The sequence below is a fragment of the Trachypithecus francoisi genome, unplaced genomic scaffold (assembly GCF_009764315.1).
Source record: "Trachypithecus francoisi isolate TF-2019V2 unplaced genomic scaffold, Tfra_2.0 Lachesis_group17, whole genome shotgun sequence".
Classification (NCBI taxonomy): domain Eukaryota; kingdom Metazoa; phylum Chordata; class Mammalia; order Primates; family Cercopithecidae; genus Trachypithecus; species Trachypithecus francoisi.
The window spans coordinates 53,065,824-53,088,136 of record NW_022681462.1 but is presented as its reverse complement, the minus strand read 5'-3'; the positions used below and the strand labels follow the sequence as shown (position 1 = coordinate 53,088,136).

At 40.6% G+C, this 22,313-nt stretch overlaps 2 protein-coding genes across 5 annotated transcripts in view; both read left to right on the top strand.

Annotated features, from left to right (window-relative positions):
* Positions 1 to 22,313, top strand: part of ACYP2 (acylphosphatase 2) — a 205,053-nt gene that overhangs the window by 157,357 nt on the left and 25,383 nt on the right. The window lies entirely within an intron of this gene.
* On the top strand, positions 18,997 to 20,226 carry LOC117062304 (POU domain, class 5, transcription factor 1-like). Its single transcript, XM_033175710.1, is given in 3 exon segments — positions 18,997 to 19,866; positions 19,869 to 19,974; positions 19,977 to 20,226. Coding segments are annotated over 3 exon segments (1,080 nt in total). The 3' UTR covers positions 20,081 to 20,226.

Below are 22,313 nucleotides of genomic sequence, written 5' to 3'. Positions count from 1 at the left end.
AGTGGTGGGGTAATAGCTTGGCTGGAATAAGTTTAAGAGAAAACAAGAAGCGAAAAAGTGAAAACAGCAAGAATACACAACTCTTTTGAGAAGTTTTGCTTCAAAGAAATGGGATAATAGCTGGTGGGGAAATGGAGCAAAGAACGTGTTTTTAAAATGGAAGAAGAAGCATGTGTAAAGAAGCAGGTTGATGTGAATGATCCAGTAGGGAGCAGAAACTAATGATGTAAGAGATAGAAGAAAGCATTATTGGAGGGATGTCCTAGAATAGACAAGAGGAGGTGGAATCTAGTGCCTAAGTGGAGGAGGAGATGTCAGCTTTAGGTGGGAGCATGACAAATTCACTAGTGGTAATTGGCAGGAAGTCAAAGTATGAGGGTGTATGTGCTGGTAAACAGGTAGAAGTGATAGGAGATTTATGAAATCTCCCTCTGATTGCTTCACTGTTCTCAGTGAAATAGAAAGCAAGATGATCAAATGAGTATGAGGAGATGGGGTAAGAGGCAGTGGAGTCTGAGGACAGAGAAGAAGGTATGAAATAGTTGTCTAGAGAGAAGAGTGACTAGACTATGACCTAAAGTATTGTCAGACAACGTTAAAGTCATGAATTCAAAGTGAGACCCATCAGCATGGCTATGAATTTTTCTCTAGCCACATTCAACTTACAGGTGCAGTGTGAATAAGCAGAGTTGGATTTAGAGCTGAAACAAGAAGGACAAGAGAATAATTATAATAATTGATCTTAGAGTTTAAGCTGGAGGAACAGAAGACATGCAGGATGAGGTCAGTGAAAAGGTGGTCTGATCAATGAATTGGAAGATTCAGGGTACTGAAGGTCTCCTGGGGTCAAGTCCTAGGGAGAATAAGCTAGAGGGCTAAGAGATGGTGGTTTGAGAATGACCTGCAAGAGATTAGTCAGAATCCTATTCATGAATCCGAGTTGGTCTCTAATGAGGCAGATAGAGGATAAGGTCATTGCAGGGAAGGTCAATGAGCCAACAGGACGGGGTGGGAAGAATAGTCTATGTGTATACTGAAATCACTGAGAGATAAGACAAGAGAGAAGTGAGAATATGAGGCAGGAGCTAAAAAACATGAAAAATGAGAGGGAATGACATGAGGGTAGCAACGTTTTAGAGCAATAGGTGGTCCAAACCATTGACAGGAGACTCAAAGCTGGATTTGTATTCTAGGGCCAAGGTATAGCACCACCACTTTGGATAAAATCAGTTAGTGGGAAGGCAGACACCTTTAGAATTTTGTATTTCTTAGTGTCACAGACCCTGGTATTATACATCTCCTCAAAGGTACACATATATTAGGAAATATTTTTTAAAACCGAAAAGTGAGTAGTGATATTATTCTTTGAGTTCATTGTAAAGTATTACTTTCTTTTGGGGTTCCATTCTGCTTTGTTCTAAGGCATGGACTAGAAACTGTTGAAAAGAATAATATACAGTTTCAACTTTGGAGTCTGAAATATTCTGGCTATAATTTTTTTTTCCTTAAAAAAGGGAGAACAAGGAGAGCTATATAACATCTCTGAAATGTTTTGTCAACTAGAGGCAGAAATAGAGATGTGGAGAAAGAGGGAGAGGGAGAAAAAGGAAAGAAAAAAGAAAAATGAGTAAGGGAAGGAAGAACACTATGGCTTCTTGGAAAGAGTACAATTTAGCCACTAATCTGCACATCATAGAGTTGTAAAGAGTTTAATTCTCTGGGAAACAGAAAAAGCATGATGTTTTAAAAGATAAACTCTATATTAGATGATTGAAAGGAGCCTGTGAATTGTACAGTCTTCTTTTCCTTGGACTCCTGAAATACTCTTTTTCAGTTCTTGTTTTGAAAGGGATCCCTGTCTCTTAAATTCTTAATACAACTTTGTTTATATAGTGATTTAACATACAGAACTATTTTTCTTAGAACTAGGCCACCCAGTTTAGAAAGCTGAGGGCCTGAATACAACATGTCACTTTCCTAAGATTCAAAAGAATGTTGGTAAACAAGAGAGGGAGATGTACACTTTGCTAATTTCTTCTGTTTCCCATGGAAAGTCTATCAAACTGTTTGCAAAGGAAATGGTCAAAAAGGAGTTTTAAGTGATTAACCAAGTAGCTTTACAGCTGCAGTCATCTTTATTGTATGTAAGTATAGATAAGAGGGGAGAAAAATATTTGAGTTACCAGGGCATGGGAAATGATTTACCCTAGCAAAGTTAATAAATTATGATTTAATCATTTTCTACTAAGGTAGTACTCATAGAAAGAAAATATACATTATTGTGCCTGGTGAAACTGTAAAAGTCTAAAAAGTCTATGTAGAGTCCTGGCCTGATAGACTGGCCCCAGAGTGTTTCAGCCAGGGGTGAGCAGAGCCACAGGCTTGTGACTGGATCTGTGTCTGGCTAGTGCCAAGCGTCCCCACCAGTGAATGTGATACAGGAGCAAAATGATGCAACCACTGTTACAGTGTTTATGTTACACAAAACCAAAATACCAGTATTTATGTCAGACTTTTATTTTAAAGGTGTTCATAATTCAGGAAATACAACAGTGAAACTAAATAATATGTTTTAAATGCAAATTTTTAACGATACTATAAAATATGTTTCCAATATCTAAATGTTAGACATATATAATCTAGCCTAATTTAGATAAAATTTGTTAAGTATTAGAAAAGAAATTGATACTACAGTAAATGCGTAAGTTGGTTAATCATGGAAAATGGAAAATGAAAAAAAACAAAGTGCATTGATAATGTCATCATTACCATAAGAGTATTTTTTGGAGCAAATTTTTTCCAGCTGCTATAAAAGCTTTCAGTTTCTACACTGGTGGCAGAGAGGTGAACAGAGTTTTGCTCTAATTCCTAGTATTTTCTTGAGTTGTCATTTTAGAATAATCTTAGTTATTTCTTAAAAAAAAAAGTAATCACAATTTTTATGGATGGCAAACTGTAGTTTTTGTTTCAAGTAAAGCATTTCTAGTTTTATCTTTATCTTTAATTTATCCTGTTTGGATATAGATTAGGTACAACTATATCAACCTAATTAATTACTGTCCCATTCACATTCCATTTTATTGAAAGGTCTTTGAAGTAGGAGTAAGATTTATGTATGTGATAGGAGGTTTAGGGGCTGGGTGTGGTGGCTCATGCCTGTGATCCCAGCACTATGGGGGGCCAAAGTGGGAAAATCACCTGAGGCTGGAGTTTGTGACCAGCCTGGACCAGGTAGTGAGACCCTGTGTGTTAGGTTATTCTTGAATTGCTATAAAGAAAAAAAAAAAAAAAAAACCCTGAGATTGGGTAATTTATAAAGAAAAAAAGTTTAATTGGTTCAACAGGCTTTACAGGAAGCATGGTGTGGCATCTGCTTATCTTCTGGGGAGACTTAAGGAAGCTTACAATCATGGCAGAAGGCAGAGGGGGAACAGGCACATCACATGGCAAGAGCAGAAGAGAGGGAGGTGCCACACACTTTTAAGTGACCAGGTCTCGTGAGAAATCACTCACTGTCAAGAGGACAGCATCAAGGGGATGGTGTTAAACCATTCACAAGAAACTGCCCCGAAGATCCAGTCATCTCCCACCAGGCGCCACCTCAAACATTGGGGATTACATTTCAACATGAGATTTGAGCAGGGACAAATATCCAACCATATCACCCTGTCTCTACAGAATAATTTAAAAATCAGCCAGGCGTGGTGCTGCATACCTGTAGTCCTAGCTACTCAGGAGGCTGAGGTGGGAGGATCGCTTGAGCCCAGGAGTTCGAGCTTACAGTGAGTTATTATTGCCAGTGGCACTCCAGCTTGGGTGATAGTGACAGCCTGTCAAAAAAAAGGTTTGGGTTGTCAATTGTTATTTTCTCTTTCTTTTTGAGGAGTATAGAGTTACTCCTCCATTCTTTTCAAATTTTAATATAGCATAGAACTCTGCATATATTTCAAGATGATAATTCAGCAGCTTTTAGAGTATTGAATAATCACAGTAAAATAAATATACCAGAATTTCATTATTTTAACATACACCGTATACTGAACTGCCAGAATACTGAGAAAAGATATTACAATCACTAGTTGAAACCAGGAAGCCAGATTCTGTCATCAAATCCAAATAGCACAGGAAGAGCAGTAAGTGCCTATTTATTGACCACCTTTTGTGTGGCAGGGAGGTGATAGATGTTTAGTAGTGAATGAAACAGGCATGGATCTGTGTCCAGAATTGATTCCTTCCAGTGGGTTCTTGGTCTGACTTCAAGAATGAAGCCGTAGACCCTCACAGTGTTACAGTTCTTAAAGATGGTGTGTCCAGAGTTTCCTCCTTCGGGTGGGTTCAGGGTCTCACTTGACGTCAGGAGTGAAGCCGCAGGCCTTTGCAGTGAGTGTTACAGCTCTTAAAGGTGGTGTGTCCGGAGTTGTTTGTTCCTCCTGGTGGGTTAGTGGTCTTGCTGACTTCAGGAGTGAAGCTGTAGACCTTCTCAGTGAGTGTTACAGTTCACTGTAGTAGTGAGGGTAGTGCAGACCCAAAGAATAAGCAGCAGCAAGATTTATGGTGAAGAGCAAAAGAACAAAGCTTCCACAGCATGGAAGGGGACCTGAACAGGTTGCTGCTGCTGACTTGGGTGGCCAGCTTTTATTCCCTTATTTGGCCCCACCCACATCCTCCTGATTGGTGCATTTACAAACCTTTAGCTAGACACAGAGCACTGATTGGTGTGTTTACAATCCTCTAGCTAGGCAGAAAAGTTCTCCAACTCCCTACCTGACCCAGAAGCCCAGCTGGCTTCACCTCTGAGATCCTGCTCGGGGAGCTTAGAATGAAGAAGGCAGAAACAGGAGACTAGCCAGGAAGGGCAGAAGCCGGGCAGACAGCACAGCAAACTCAGATGTAAAAAACAAGGTGGGAGGAAAGGGAGAAGGTCCAAGGTAGTTGCCCAAAAAGGGATGCTAGTCTGGAGATGGGTGGATGCATATTATATAGAAACAAGTAGAAATCTTAATGCCCTTTGAAAAATATAAGTATAAATTTAGGTGGTGAGTTGTTTTAACAAGATATATGATCCTTGTTTGGGGTAGGGGATAGGAAAGCTCTCAAAAGCATTCTTGGGACAGTGGAGGAAATTTAAAAAGGGCCTGGATAGTAAAATTTAAGAATTACAGGCCGGGCGCGGTGGCTCAAGCCTGTAATCCCAGCACTTTGGGAGGCCGAGACGGGCGGATCACGAGGTCAGGAGATCGAGACCATCCTGGCTAACATGGTGAAACCCCGTCTCTACTAAAAAATACAAAAAACTAGCCGGGCGACATGGCGGGCGCCTGTAGTCCCAGCTGCTTGGGAGGCTGAGGCAGGAGAATGGCGTAAACCCAGGAGGCGGAGCTTGCAGTGAGCTGAGACCCGGCCACTGCACTCCAGCCTGGGCGGCAGAGCGAGACTCCGTCTCAAAAAAAAAAAAAAAAAAGAATTACATGAATTTTCTTAGGTGTGATAAATGGCATTATAAGTATAGAAAACAGCATTCTTATTCTCAGAAGAGGAATTTTAGCATTTAGGGGTCAAGTGTTACAATATTTGCAACTTACTTTCACAAAGTTCAACTACAATGCCAAAAACAACTTCTGGGGAGAGAGGGAGGAAAAGAAAGAAAATATAGCAAATTTTAACTAGGTGGAATTATGTAGCTATTTGATCATACTATGCTTTCTATATATGTATGAAAATTTGTATAATAAAAAGTAGGGGGTCAAAAGATAAGCATGTGTATTAGTCTGTTTTCTCACTGCTGATAAAGACATACCCGCGACTGGGCAATTTACAAAAGAAAGAGGTTTAATGGACTTACAGTTCCACATGGCTGGGGAGGCCTCACAATCTTGGTGGAAGGCAAGGAGGGGCAAGTCACATCTTACACGGATGGCAACAGGCAAAGAGAGAGAGCTTGTACAGGGAAACTCCCATTTTTAAAACCATCAGATCTTGTGAGACTTATTCACTATCACGAGAATAGCATGGGAAAGACCCACCCCCATGATTCAGTGATCTCCCACCAGGTTCCTCCCACAACACATGGGAATTATGGGAGCTACAAGATGAGATATGGGTGGGGACACAGAGCCAAACCATATCAGCATCCTACTCTGCTTTTGACAATGGATGAGGCAGTTGAAAGGAATATCAAGGAGAGAGGGGAGGAATGCAGGGTGTGGCCTATTATGACTTTGGGCAAATGCTTAACCTCTTTGAGCCTGAGTTTTCTTCCTGTGTTTCACAGATAATATCTACATACAGGGGTGATATGAAGATTAAGTAAGTTGAAATGTAGTGGTTAAGAGTGGTGAGTCCAAATCTCAAACTGTACTTAGTTACTAAATAACCTTGGGAAAGTTACTTTTGTGCCTCAGTTTCCTTATCTGTAAAACTGACATAATAATAGTGCCTACCTCCCAGAATTGTTGTGAAGCACAGAATTGTTCTAAAGAGCAAAGCTTAGCATGTATTAAGTATTTGATAAATATTAGCTCTCATTATTTTTGCTATCTAGGACTCAGCATCCTGAAAATAGAGAATACCCCTCCTTTTCACATGCCCATTGGACATTCACAAAAATTGAGAATTTATTATGCCCATAAAAAAAACCTCAATATATTGCAAAAAGTAGAGTGTGAGCAGCATGTTCTGTAATTGCTGATATAAATAACTCTCTAAATCAACTCTTGGGTCAAAAAGGAAATAAATAAATTACAAAACACCTTCAAAATAACAATAATGGAAACCTCATATACCAGAACTTATGGTCTGCAACTAAAGGACTTTTTAGTATTACTTGTGAATACTGATACAAAAATAAAATATGAGTAAACAAGATCCACCAATACAATCATTTACCACAACCCATTGGACATGCCCATGCCCTTTCAAAAATATAAGTATATGATCCTTGTTTGGGGTAGGGGACAGGAAAACTCTCAAAAGCATTTTTGGGACAGTGGAGGAAATTAAAATATGGACTGGATAGTAAATGTTTTTCCAACAATTTTGTTTTAGCAAATTACATCCTTATCACAACACCCTATAAAGTGGGTACTATCATTAGCCCAGGTCAACAGATAAGAAAACTGAGGTGCAGATTTTTTTTTTTTTTTTTTTGAGATGGAGCCTTGCTCTGTCACCCAGGTGGAGTGCAGTGGAGCAATCTTGGCTCACTGCAAGCTCCACCTTCCAGGTTAACGCCATTCTCCTGGCTCAGTCTCCCGAGTAGCTGGGACTACAGGCACCTACCACCACGTCCGGCTAATTTTTTGATTTTTTTTTTAGTAGAGACGGGGTTTCACCGTGTTATCCAGGATGGTCTAGATCTCCTGACCTCGTGATCCACCCACCTCGGCCTCCCAAAGTGCTGGGTTTACAGGCGTGAGCCACCGCACCCGGGCGAGGTGCAGAAATATTAATTTGCAGATGGACACATAGGAAATGGCAAGGTCAAGAAGTGAACCTAGGCAATCTGACCCTAAAGCTCTTCCTTTTAAACTCTGCGGGCTACTCTCTGAGCCATTCTCAGCTACAAAAGAGGGTTAATAATTCTTATCTCTTGTGGTGGACATGGTAAGATATGGAGCTGAGTGGAGAGAGGCATTGATGCTCTCTTTATCTGTTTCTGTACTGTTGAGCTGTTATAATGAGCATGCATTATTCATGTACTTTTTCATCAGGAAAATGTTTTTTAGGGGCCTATAAGAGTTCCTGGCACAAAGAGGCTCCCAATAAAAACATTATTATGTCTGAAAGCAAATTCAGAATTTCCATTTGACTTAATAGGAATTCATCAGCTCCAGAAGCTTGGTGAAGAAAAGAAACAAGATAGAGCAACAGCTAGAGGAGAATTCAGGTGGGAGGTTTTTACTTTCAAATGAGAAGGGCTCATACATCCTAAAGTAAGGGGTGGGAACAGAAGGAGGGAGAAGGAATTGGGAGCTGGGGGGAGAGTGGTCTTAATACCTCCCTAGATGAATGTAATTATTCGGGGGAAGGTTAATAGTGACCAATTGTTGACATATAAGCCCCATTTCATACACACCATGAATAGGCCTCCCTGGGGAACAAAAATTTAAAGGTAATTTTGGAAAAAGATAGAAATTAAAAGAACTCTATAGCTTGCTTTCTTTATCTACCTGATTCTGGCGACATGAGAATAGGTTTTCTGAAGAGGAGCCAACAGTTTGTTTTTCCACTTGTGGGTTACAATGGTAAAATGATTGTTGGCAAAAGAACATCTTTTCAAGCAGCTTCCCTTGGTGTAGGTCAGAGGAGCAACAAGCAGAGTTATTTCTGCAGCTGGGAAAAAGGTTCAGAGCTATCTTCCTGGAATCGGCTCTTGTTTCAGAATCTAAAATAGATTTGAAATATTGTGCTGTTTGGGAATCGGGGCCTATTCAGGCTAAGCACATCTGTTGGTAGCTGTTGAAATTCAAATAAATTCAAATAAAGTCCAAGTAATGCTCATATTACACTTACCAATTTCAAATTTTAAAAATACATGTATACAAAACCTACACCCCAGTTGCTATCACTACCTAAGACACAATATGGAAAGCCTTGATTTTCTGCCAGCCATAGTTGCTTTGAACCTGAACCACAACATTTAATTCCTTTGGAAATGCCCCTTCCTCCCTACCTGAACTTTTCAACTGAGATTCATTTTCAAAAGTTTAAAGATGAACTATAACAAATAGTTCTATATTTTGGTTTTGATCACTTGACAGACTTCAGTAGTTGAAATGAGGTTGTTGGACTATTGAAGTCAAAAAGCCAGAATTGAGTAAATGCATTTTCCTTCTTGTCATCTTTCTGTTTTTAGTAAATACAGTTTACTTAGGTGTGGTAATTAAGGAAACCTGGTTGATTTATTTATATACTATTCCATATTCAAGGTGTCTTTTAAAAGGCAAACAAAGGACAGCAAAGTAAGGGAACTTGCCTTTTTAAATTAAACCATGACTTTCTTATAGTGATCTACCCAATGTGTGGAAAGAAGTAGAACTGGCTGGGTGCATTGGCTGACACCTGTAATCCCAGCACGTTGGGAAGCCGAGGTAGGAAGATCACTTGAGTGCAGGAGTTCGAAACCAGCCTGGGCAACGTAGTGAGACCCAGTCTCTACCAAAAAAAAAAAAAAATTAGCTGAGAGTGGTGGCATGTGTCTGGAGTCCCAGCTACTTGGGAGGCTGAGGTGGGAGGATACTTGAGCCCAGGAGGTTGAGGCTGCAGTGAGCCATGTTGGCACCACTGCACTCCAGCCTGGAGCAAGACCTCATCTCAAAAAACAAAACATAGAATAATTATTTTAAGATTGTGAGTTTTTCTTTTTTTTCTTAATAGTTAAAAATTTGAAAGGCATTTAAGTGACATATTCATGTCATAACCTGAGAGTTTACAATGTTATAAGTAGGTAGCACACTAAGCACATTACATGAATTATCTCTTAATTTAAACCTCATAATTACCCAACGAAGTTTGTGTCATCATTTCCATCTTACTTATAAATGTATCCAAGGCTTACAAATAAGTAATTTGTCCAAGGTCACACACTGAGTCAGGATTGAAACTGTGCCCATTACTCCAGTTATTAACTCTTTTGATTTTTATTATTATTTGTAGAGACAGGGTCTCCCTATGTTGCCCAGGCTGCTCTTGAATTCCTGGCCTTAAGCGATTATCCCATGCCAGCCTCCCAAAGTGCTGGGATTACAGGCATGAGCCACTGTGCCGGGGCTGAGCTGTTCACTCTTAATCTATAACAATGCCTTTTACATGAGAAACAGTAAACAGGAAGGCAGGGGATGGTAAAGAGGATATTGAAATATGTTAGGAGCTACATACAAGAAATAAATTCACAGTTAAAAATATGAAGACCTTTATCTAAATCCAGGCAAACTGCAAACTTTAAAAAGAATTATGATAAGAATAAAGCATCAGGAAGGAGGAAGACAAACTGATGACACTGATATCCCAGAATAAGGCTCCAGAGACAAAGGTATAACCATCATCACATATGGTTGGTGACTCCCACAGTGTGTTCCTCACCTTCGCCAGCACCTTTGCGAAATGTGAGTGTTCTCTGTAAAAAGGTTCTGGCATGGCAAAAGATCCTAACTCTAGGAAGCTGAATAACTTACCATTTGGCACTGATATCCCTGATTTCTTCTGATTAACTTTTTTGCTATCATATATATGTTGAAAAATGCAAGTATTAAAATCAGTAATAATGTTCAATAACTAGTATAGCTGTTCCCTTGTTCCACCTCAATGTTATTTATAGAAAAGCCATTTTTCCACTATTCTCTATCAATAACAATTTTCATTTTTGTTTTTCTGTGTGTATATGTATTAATTAAATAACAAAATTTCCAGTTTTCCTAATAATTCTAATGACTACATAACATTCTGTTGAGGTGATGCACTGTAATTTATACTGGGTATTTTCTTTCCAGTTTTTTTGCTGTTATAAATATCCTTCCAAGAACTTATTTATACATCTAATTTACTCGAATTTCTTCATATACAAATCCTATGTGTAGGTCCTCTGACCATTTATCTCTTGAGGTTTGATTTCATAAATATTTGATGCATATTTCTCCTAGCTTTGCTAAAAATTAAAGGAAATATTTAACTCTTTAATGCACTACAATCTTACTCTGGTGTGTACTGTAAGTGCTAATTTAAATCACTTTTTGTTTTGTTTTTGTGTTAGCCAGTTATCCTGGCAATTATTAAAACATAATTAACCAGGCATGGTGTTATACATCTGTAGTCCCACCTGTTTGGGAAGCTGAAATGGGAAGATCATTTGAGCTCCATAGATGAGGCTACAGTGAGCTGTGATCACACAACTGCACTCCAGCCTGGGTAACAGAGCGAGATATGTCTGAAAATTTTAAAAACAAAGATAAAAAATAAAAAATGAATACAATGAATGAATAAAATGTAATTACTAAATTATTTTTTCCTAATTTTGTGATAGTATATATTCAATTTATTTCTACATGTCTTATCCTGCTTTATTCAATTAGTATAATAACTTATACTTTATGTTTTAGGATTTCCTGGGGAAATTCTGGAGACTAGAGCAGCATCATGAGTCACAGTTTCTTTGTTAGTGTGGAATTTCAATATTTAACAAACAGTAAATAACTTTACTTGGTGAAAATTGTTTTTCTATATAACATAGTATATATCTCAATCTGTTTATCTTGTTTTGTGTAGTCCATTAAACCTTTGTACTTTTCTTTACATATGGCACATACAATTCTTTATAATTTTCTTTATAAATGTCATAGTTTGAAACCACCTTTGCAGAAATGACGACAGAGACTGAGGCGGGATGCTTCTCACCTCACAGGTGGTGCTCCTTGCTCATTCCAGGGCATAGGCCAAGCTAACTATGGAAGAAATTTAGTTTATAGTTTAACTTTGAACTAAGGATGATAATAGTCCCTCCCTAAAACTGATCCCCTCCTTGTCTGGAACTGAAGTCACCTTTGTAAAACTAATGAAAGGCCACAGGATTATTATTATTGGAGGAGCCTGAATTCTGCTCAAATATAGGCATACTTTCTATAATCCCTTACTGCCCAGTACTCATGTGGCCAGAGATCACAAGATTTAAGACTTCCCCAATTGCTCCCATAGATAACATCACTATTGTAGAACATACTATTGGGTTTTTGAAATGTTTTTTTCACTTTTGTATTCTGGCAACTGACTGACCCTATCCAGCCAGTGACTCATGACTCAACCAGTGTATCCTGTGCCCCCCCAGCCCGCCCCACCCAAAGGAGGACTCCACACCAGGATCATTTTCCATACCCCTGTGATTTCATCCCAAATCAATCAGCGGCACCCATTCCCTATCCCCCTGCGCACCAAATTATCCATAAAAGCCCTAGCCCCTTATTAGAGAGACTGATTTGAGTGTTAACTCCAGTCCTTCTGCTTGGCAGCCTTGCATTAATTAAACTCTTTAACTGCAATTCCACGACCTCAGTAAAGTGTTTTTTTCTGTGTCCCCCCACCCTTTTTTTGTGGCTATGTTAAATGGGATTTCTTCTCTTTTTATTAAACTAGTAGTTACCACAATAAAGAAATCCCCTAATTATGGTGAATTCACTATAAACCTAATCACTTTGATAAACTCACATAGGCTAATAAACAGATTTCTTAGGATTTTTAGACATGCAATGCTTTCTGCAAATAATCAGTTTTCTCTCACCCCTTAATGTATCATTCTATTGTCGCAAAGTAAATCCAGTTGCCATTATTCGTGTATTAGAAAGAGTGCGGCCGGGCGCGGTGGCTCCAGCCTGTAATCCCAGCACTTTGGGAGGCCGAGACGGGCGGATCACGAGGTCAAGAGATCGAGACCATCCTGGCTAATACGGTGAAACCCCGTCTCTACTTAAAAATACAAAAAAAACTAGCCGGGCGACGAGGCGGGCGCCTGTAGTCCCATCTACTCGGGAGGCTGAGGCAGGAGAATGGCGTAAACCCGGGAGGCGGAGCTTGCAGTGAGCTGAGATCCGGCCACTGCACTCCAGCCTGGGTGGCAGAAAAAAAAAAAAAAAAGAAAGAGTGCTAGGCTGGAGAGGCAGGAAACGTGCATGTTACTTTCAGTTCCTCAACTGAGGAAGCCGCTGATGAAACACCTTCCCTTCATGGATCAAGCACCATGCTAGACACTTCATATTGGCTATCTTGCCCAAGGCTGAGAACAAGCCTACCAAGTATACAATTATTAAATATCAGTGTTGAGGAAACTGAAGTTTATCAGACGGAGACTGTTCATGTTAGGCCCCAAGAAGCAATGAGGAATGGAACACTGAGGGGCCTAACTATGGGGGTCTGTGGATGAAAGGCTGTAGGTCTGTGGCTCTGGGCTCCTGTGACCTGGCAGGTGTATCTCTACCCAGGAGCTGCATTGACCATGAACTTTGGCTGGTGATCTATGAGGAACTAGGGAGGGATCTCAGAGCTGAATCCGCTCGCTTGCATCTGTACCTTGTGCATATGCTTCACATTTCCTGTTTCTGGGTCATAGTAATCTATGTGAAAGTAATCCTGAAGGTAGTCTATGTTCTTGTTTCCACCTGCCCTCCAACCATCAGCCCTTTGAGGTTAAGTAATTTATCTCAGATCTAAGAAATAGCAAACGATAGAGTAAGTGGCTTCCTTCATGACCAGTGGTCTTTCCATTGTACCAATGATGTCCTCATCTGAATGTAAGTCAGATAAGATGATCCCATTTTGACAGGCTGACTGTTCTTGAATATGCATTATACAAATCTTGTCTCTTCTTCAAGACTGCAAATCTCAGAGGCTATACTTTCCACATCCTTGAGTTGCTCATATTGCTTTGCACATAACCAGTATTCAATAAATATTTGTTGATGCAGAATGAATGAATGACGCAAAGACAACAGTCCTAATGCTTTTCCTACAAGAGAGACTTTCAGTGCTAGAATACAAGCTCACGTGGTACCTCCTAAAAATCTCATCATTTCACATTTCAAATGTAGAATCTCCTATAAAGACTGCATTTTTCATGAGCCTTTTCACAAGAAGATGTTTAGTATCGGGTCAGCTTGTTTTCATCTTGTTTTCAAAGAATTGGGGTTAGGAAAGCAGGAAACTAGGAAGGATCAAGGTGGGAACAGTGGTAGGGAGGCTTTTCTCTGACAAAGTTGTTTGGGTTATTTTTATCTTTCTGCTTCTGTTACAGCAACAATATGAGAAAACTGTTCAAATGCAATAGAGTCTGTCCAAACCCAATTTTGAACAAATGACAAACTATGGTGCACATGTGTTAACATTTATGTTTGGGTATGCAATGGGAAACTAAGTCTTACATTCTCGTCTTTAAACATACAATGTTTTAATGCTCCATTAGAAGATACACTACAATACTAGTACATTAATTGAGTGTTCTTTGTTATGCCAAAAAATTCCAAAGGAAGGTACATAGTCCCCAGGAGCTGTAGAATCTACAGATTTTGTAATTACAGTTTTTAAACTTAAAACTCTCATTGAAGCCATTAGTTAACAATTCTTTTTTTTTTTTTTTTTTTTGAGACGGAGTCTCGCTCTGTCGCCCAGGCTGGAGTGCAGTGGCCGGATCTCAGCTCACTGCAAGCTCCGCCTCCCGGGTTCACGCCATTCTCCTGCCTCAGCCTCCCAAGCAGCTGGGACTACAGGCGCCCACCACCACGCCCGGCTAGTTTTTTGTATTTTTTAGTAGAGACGGGGTTTCACTGCGTTAGCCAGGATGGTCTCGATCTCCTGACCTCGTGATCCGCCCCGCCCGTCTCGGCCTCCCAAAGTGCTGGGATTACAGGCTTGAGCCACCGCGCCCGGCCATTAGTTAACAATTCTAAACTTTTTTTTTTTTTTTTTTTGAGACTGTCTGGCTCTGTTGCCCAGGCTGGAGTGTAGTGGCACAGTCTCACCTCACTACAACCTCTGCCTCCTGGATTCAAGCAGTTCTCCTGCCTCAGCCTACCGATTAGCTGAGATTACAGGCACCCACCACCATGCCCATCTAATTTTTTGTGTTTTTATTAGAGATGGGATTCCACCATGTTGGCCAGGCTGGTCTCAAACTCCTGACCTCAGGTGATTCACCTGCCTCGGCCTCGCACAGTGTTGGATTACAGGTGTGAGCCACTGCACACGGCCACATTTCTAAACTTTTATGCCTGAATATTTCTGAACAGATATTCCAATAACCTTCCTGCCCTGCATCTCATCCCAGCCAAAGATGGGAGAGAGGGAAGACCTATACTACCAATAGTTACAACAGTTATTTTTGGAATAAAAACAGGAATTTGCACCATGCACAAGTGTCTCATTTTGTCTTTTGAGCTTCTCAAAAACCACCATTATATTGAGACTCTAAAATTGTTCTCTAGTCTGGGCAAGATGGCTTATGCCTGTTGTATTAGTCTGTTTTCACACTGCTGATAAAGACATACCTGAGACTGAGCAATTTACCAAAGATAGAGGTTTATAATGGACTTAGAGTTCCACGTGGCTGGGGAAGCCTCATAATTATGGTGGAAGGCAAGGAGGAGCAAGTCACATCTTACATGGATGGCAGCAGGCAAAAATAGAGAGCTTGTACAGTAAAACTCCCCCTTATAATAACCGTCAGATCTTGTGAGACTTACCATCACAGAAATAGGGCAGGGAGGCCGGGCGCGGTGGCTCAAGCCTGTAATCCCAGCACTTTGGGAGGCCGAGACGGGCGGATCACGAGGTCAGGAGATCGAGACCATCCTGGCTAACACGGTGAAACCCCGTCTCTACTAAAATATACAAAAAATTAGCCGGGCGAGATGGCGGGTGCCTGTAGTCCCAGCTACTCGGGAGGCTGAGGTGAGAGAATGGCGTAAACCCGGGAGGCGGAGCTTGCAGTGAGCTGAGATCCGGCCACTGCACTCCAGCCTGGGCGACAGAGCGAGACTCCGTCTCAAAAAAAAAAAAAAAAAAAAAAAAAAAAAATAGGGCAGGGAAGACCTGCCCCTATAATTCAATCACCTCCCACCAGGTTCCTCCTATGACACATGAGAGTTGTGGAGATGAGATTTGGTGGAGGACACAGCCAAACCATATCACCTGTAATCCCAGCACTTTGGGAGGCTGAGGTGGGAGGATTGCTTGAGCCCAGAAGTTTAAGACTGGCCTGGGCAACATGGTGTACCCATTTCTACAAAATATAATAAAAAATTAACCAGGTACGGTGGTACACACCTGTGGTCCCAGCTAATGGGAAGATCACTTGAGCCTGAAAGGTCAAGGCTGCAGTGAGCCATGTTCATGCCACTGAACTCAGGCTGGGTGACAGAGTGAGACCCTGTCTCAAAAAAAAAGAAAAGAAAAGAAATTCTCTGAAACTAAAAGAAAAATCTGGGGAAATTAAACATTTTTTCTTGCAAATCACTTAACCTTAGAATATCAAAGATTTTCGCTGTTTTTATATAAAAGGAAGCATAGGGATAGAGCCATAGGGAATCAAACTTTTATGAGCCACAGTATTTGCAAGAAGAGAAAACATTATATCAGCCATGAACGGTTTCTCCAACATGGATACAAAGCAGAATGATGCAATACCAGCTGCCGTTTTGTGCTACCACATTAAAGAGTGGTGCTTTCAATATCATTTAACTAAACCAAAATAGGCAGTTCAACCTCACATAGCTCAAAATATTCAGTTCAGCCTGAGGTGGTCCTGAGCTCTCTAGACCATGTTTCAGGCTTCTGGATATTATTTTTAAGTTCTGTGGAAGGTAAGGTATAAAAGAAGGAAAAAGAACCTCCTTGCCTCAATAACTTTGGTTTTAATAAATGCACCAATAAATTTATTTGGACCTTGAGTTGAAATGATTCAGCTCTACTGGATGACCAAATTGCTTTTCTGTATTTATTCAAGTTAGATTTCATGTAAACCCTTAAATTGTATGAATTCAACTGTCATTTCTAAAGGAGCCAGACTACTATGAACCTAAATCCGAGTATACTTTTCCAGAAACAGCTGACTATTTAGGTCTCATTATCTGTACTGTATCTCACTATCTTATTCCCAACCACAGGAAACTGAGGACTGGCTACTGACTATTTGAAATTGGCTATTTCAGAGAGGTAAAAATCTCATCAGTACATTTTCAACAGTTTTTAAATTTGAAAGAGGAATAGTACCACTTGACTATTTCTAGCTTCCAGTATTAGGTCAGGAGAGAAAACATTTCTTTAGAACCTTTTCCATAAAATCAGGGAATCACTTAGGAATAGGGAAATCTTCTAGTGTTTCATTTCAGCACTCCCAGGGCTGTGCTTCCCAAGGCTCTCACAGGGGAGAAACCGATAGCTATCAGTGTGGATCAGCTTCGTATCTAACAATTCCCTTTCTAAGGAACATCAAGCATAGAGAAATGATTAAGCATATTTATAGAATCTAACATATTAAGTGAATTACATTTAGGTGAATGTGGAAAGTCAGCATGTATTGTTTTATAATGAACATCCAAGCCCTGCTTGATTTGCCTAATCGACTATTTGATAAGGGCAAAATACATTCTGATTTAATATTTCTAATTAGTTAATATTTAGTCAAACAAAATGCAACATTAAGAGTATCCCTAATTATATATATGATAGCAGTTTACAAAGCAACTGCTATGGGTTTTATATTTATATTTATATATCATGTATCTTTTTCTGGAAAAAAGTTGAAACTAGAACTTAAATAGCTTACATGTTTATCCTTTCTATCCTTGTTAGGAAAAATTCCTTTAAAGAGGTTACAATTATTACTGTCCTCCGATAATAATTATTATCCTTGTGCTTAATTTTCATTCCTCTAACCTATCCTTTACCTTGAGTTTTTATCCCAAAATACAATTTGTGCATGTCTTTACAAAAAAAAAGTCAAAATCCTTAGCAAGCTGTGCAAGACCCTTCCCCATCTGGCCATGGTCCCAATAGCATATTTTAGTTAGTACAAGTCTCTCACTCAACATGTCTGGTGTCTCCATGTTGTTAGTTTAGGTATTTCAGACAGCATTCTCCTTTGTTAAACATCCTACATACATTAGTCTAATAGTTGTCAATATTATAACACCTATTTACACACTGGGGGAAAAATTACCCTTGCATTACCATGATAGAGTTACTAAACCCACTGAAAAGACTTAATACCATGGGTAGAATCTTCAATAGTATTTAACTCTGTATGTCATTACCTCCCAGCTAGAGACATTGTCAATAAAATTTCAGCATTTATTGTAATGACTTTCATTTTGATCATGAAAACCACATTTCATCTTTTTCTTTGGGTTCAGATTGTTCTTTCACACACGCACACACACACACACACAAGAAAAATTGTTTTTGTTCCTTTAGGGACTTTCTCAAACCCTTTCATAATCTTTTGTTAATTTTAAATTGGTATTTACTGGAGAAATTTGAAAATAAGTAAAGAAAAAAGTAAAGAATGAAAGCCATCCTTGTTTTACGGAGTAACCACTATTATCCCTTTGATGCACATTTCCCAAATATTTTCCTGTCCATATATTATTTTCTCACAAAAGTGGGGTCATATACTACATCCTGTTTTGCAACTTTTTAAAAAAACTTAATACCATATTACAAACATCTTTATATATTAGTAAAAATTCATCTTCATAAATTTAATGGCTATTATTTGTATATGTGGAAATAACATAAAAATTCCTAATTATTAGACATTTGAATTGCTTGAAACACTTTCCTGTTACATACAATGCTGTAATGACCATTCTTGAGGGAAAATCTTTACCTACATCCTTGATTATTAGGATAGAATTTTAGGAGCGGAATCGCTGAATCAAAGTGCATGCTCATTTTATTTGTTTATTTAGTAAGGCAACACAGGCAAGATGTACAAACATTCAAAAGGAATGATGGGAGATTCAGTAGCAAATAACTCTCCCTCCTTTCTTTTCCCTCCTAGGAGACAGCTACTTTCAATAGTTTCCATTTATTTTTCCAGAGATGTTTAATGCATTTATATATATACACACACACACACACACACAAATCCCTTGATATGCCTATTAAGAAATTACTAAAATGGGCTGGGTGCAGTGGCTCATGCCTGTAATCCCAGCACTTTGGGAGGTTGAGGTGGGTGGATCACGAGGTCAGGAGTTCGAGACCAGCCTGACCAACATGGTGAAACCCCGTCTCTACTGAAAGTAACAAAAACTAGCCGGATATGGTGGCATGCACCCATAATCCCAGCTACTCAGGAGGCTGAGGCAGGAGAATCTCTTGAACTTGGGAGGCAGAGGTTGCAGTGAGCCGCGATCGCGCCACTGCACCCCAGCCTGGGCGATAGAGGGAGACTCCATCTTAAAAAAAAAAGTTTTCCTCATTTCACCAGGCCCCCGGCTTGGGGTGCCTTCCTTCCCCATGGCGGGACACCTGACTTCGGATTTCGCCTTCTCGCCCCCTCCAGGCGGTGGAGGTGATGGGCCAGGGGGGCCGGAGCCGGGCTGGGTTGATCCTCGGACCTGGCTAAGCTTCCAAGGCCCTCCTGGAGGGCCAGGAATCGGGCCGGGGGTTGGGCCAGGCGCTGAGGTGTGGGGGATTCCCCCGTGCCCCCCGCCATATGAGTTCTGTGGGGGGATGGCGTACTGTGGGCCTCAGGTTGGAGTGGGGCTAGTGCCCCAAGGTGGCTTGGAGACCTCTCAGCCTGAGGGCGAAGCAGGAGCCGGGGTGGAGAGCAACTCCGACGGGGCCTCCCCAGAGCCCTGCACCGTCCCCACTGGTGCGGTGAAGCTGGAGAAGGAGAAGCTGGAGCAAAACACGGAGGAGTCCCAGGACATCAAAGCTCTGCAGAAAGAACTCGAGCAATTTGCCAAGCTCCTGAAGCAGAAGAGGATCACCCTGGGATATACACAGGCCGATGTGGGGCTCACCCTGGGGGTTCTATTTGGGAAGGTGTTCAGCCAAACGACCATCTGCCGCTTTGAGGCTCTGCAGCTTAGCTTCAAGAACATGTGTAAGCTGCGGCCCTTGCTGCAGAAGTGGGTGGAGGAAGCTGACAACAATGAAAATCTTCAGGAGATATGCAAAGCAGAAACCCTCGTGCAGGCCCGAAAGAGAAAGCGAACCAGTATCGAGAACCGAGTGAGAGGCAGCCTGGAGAATTTGTTCCTGCAGTGCCCGAAACCCACACTGCAGCAGATCAGCCACATCGCCCAGCAGCTTGGGCTCGAGAATGATGTGGTCCGAGTGTGGTTCTGTAACCGGCGCCAGAAGGGCAAGCGATCAAGCAGTGTGACTATGCACAACGAGAGGATTTTGAGGCTGCTGGGTCTCCTTTCTCAGGGGGACAAGTGTCCTTTCCTCTGGCCCCAGGGCCCCATTTTGGTACCCCAGGCTATGGGAGCCTCACTTCACTGCACTGTACTCCTCGGTCCCTTTCCCTGAGGGGGAAGCCTTTCCCCCTGTCTCCCTCACCACTCTGGGCTCTCCCATGCATTCAAACTGAGGTGCCTGCCCTTCTAGGAATGAGGGACAGGGGGAGGGGAGGAGCTAGGGAAAGATAACCTAGAGTTTGTGCCAGGGCTTTTGGGATTAAGTTCTTCATTCACTAAGGAAGGAATTGGGAACACAAAGGGTGGGGGCAGGGGAGTTTGGGGCAACTGGTTGGAGGGAAGGTGAAGTTCAATGATGCTCTTGATTTCAATCCCACATCATGTATCACTTTTTTCTTAAATAAAGAAGCCTGGGACACAGTAGATAGACAAAAAAAAAAAAAAAAAAAGTTTTCAATAATGAAATTTGTTTTATAATTTCATATGCTAATCATAGGCACAAAGCTTTCTACAATTAGACAACATTATTTCAGTTCTATATTATTTCTTAATTTAGATTTTGCCTTACCTTTGTGTAGTAATACGTTACTTGTCACCTACCATGATATTTTTATCTTCATTGAGCACTTTAAATACATTTTATTATAGGAAGTTTCAAACGTACCCAAAAAGAGAATACCATAAATCCCCAAGTCTCCAACTACTATGCACATTTTAAGTCTTTTAATAAACAATGCCAAGTTTTTCTCTATGAAAGGTTTTTAGTGACTTTTACTCCTCTATGCAATGTATGAGACATACCCTATCTTCATTTTCTTGTGTTGAATTTTATAGCTGCTGAAGCCAATGTTGTATCTTTTTTAGCAAGAATAACTTGATGGTAGGAATAGAAAAAGTATAGTAGGCGGGCGCGGTGGCTCAAGCCTGTAATCCCAGCACTTTGGGAGGCCGAGACGGGTGGATCACGAGTCAGGAGATCGAGACCATCCTGGCTAACACGGTGAAACCCCGTCTCTACTAAAATACAAAAAATAGCCGGGCGAGGTGGCGGGCGCCTGTAGTCCCAGCTACTCGGGAGGCTGAGGCAGGAGAATGGCGTAAACCCGGGAGGCAGAGCTTGCAGTGAGCTGAGATCCGGCCACTGCACTCCAGTCCGGGGGACAGAGCGAGACTCCGCCTCAAAAAAAAAAAAAAAAAAAAAAAAAAAAAAAAGTATAGTAACTGTGTTGTACTGTGACAATAGATTTTATCTGGCATGGTAATGCCAATCAACTTGGCATCGTTTCCGGCTCAGTGAGTTTGGAATAATTACGAGAATCCATTCAGAGTCTGTGGGGAAAATTGCTAGGATTGATTAGCAATGTCTGCCACTGGAAAAGTAGAGAATTGTTGGCTTTTATGACATATATAGTTTGCTGATTCTGCTTTAGCTTATATGCATAACAGCATACTTTCTTTTAAAACAATTCTTTTGCTTAGTAGCCACAAAAATCATAAAATTTCATAATGAAACATACCTATTTACCTATAGGTTTCCACTGCCAGATATTATATTGACAACTTTTCTTAAAAATAATTTTATTTTTTGAAAGGAACTAAATAATGTCAGTATATAGGTAAAGAAGATGCTGTTGTACTATCATTAGGGAAGCAGGTGCTGAGGTTGTGCTCTCAGAAACAAGAATGACACTTGTCCAGTCACAGAGCTCTGTGGCTCCATGCAGGGCCATACATTTTTTGGTGTCTGTGATGGATAGTCATGGAACAGAGAGAGGCTAACTGACCCATGATAGGTTAAACCTCAACTCTTACCACTTTTAATGTCAGATTTAAATTTTCTAAGCTAAACAACCACAACAAAAGTATATTTAAAAACCAATATAAAGTACATCAAGAATTGAAGAACTGCTGTTTCATGAACCTATGGAATGGCAGATCTGAAAGGCATCGTGGAGATCATTTAGACCAGGAGCTTACAAATGATAACCAGTGGGCCATATCCAGCCCACTGCTTGTTTTTGTACATCAAGTTGTACTGGAATACTGCCGGGCTCACTTGTTTACGTGTTGTCTGTGGCTGCTTGTGCAATATAGTGACACAGTTGAGTAAATGCAACAAGGCTATATGGACCACAAGCCTAACACATTTACTGAGGCTATATGAACCACGATGCCTAACACATTTACTATCTGGCTCTTTATTGAAAAAGTTTGCCAACTCCTGATTTTAACCGACTTTTCATTTTAGAATTATGGAAATTAGAAATCACAGAGGTTGTGTAACTTGTTTGGGATAATTCTACCACTTGAGAAAATAGCCAACAGAATCCCAGAACCTCCAATGGCAGGATCCAGAACTGCAGTCTCAAGGTTCCTGAAAGATAGCATTTTCACTTTTCTGGAAGC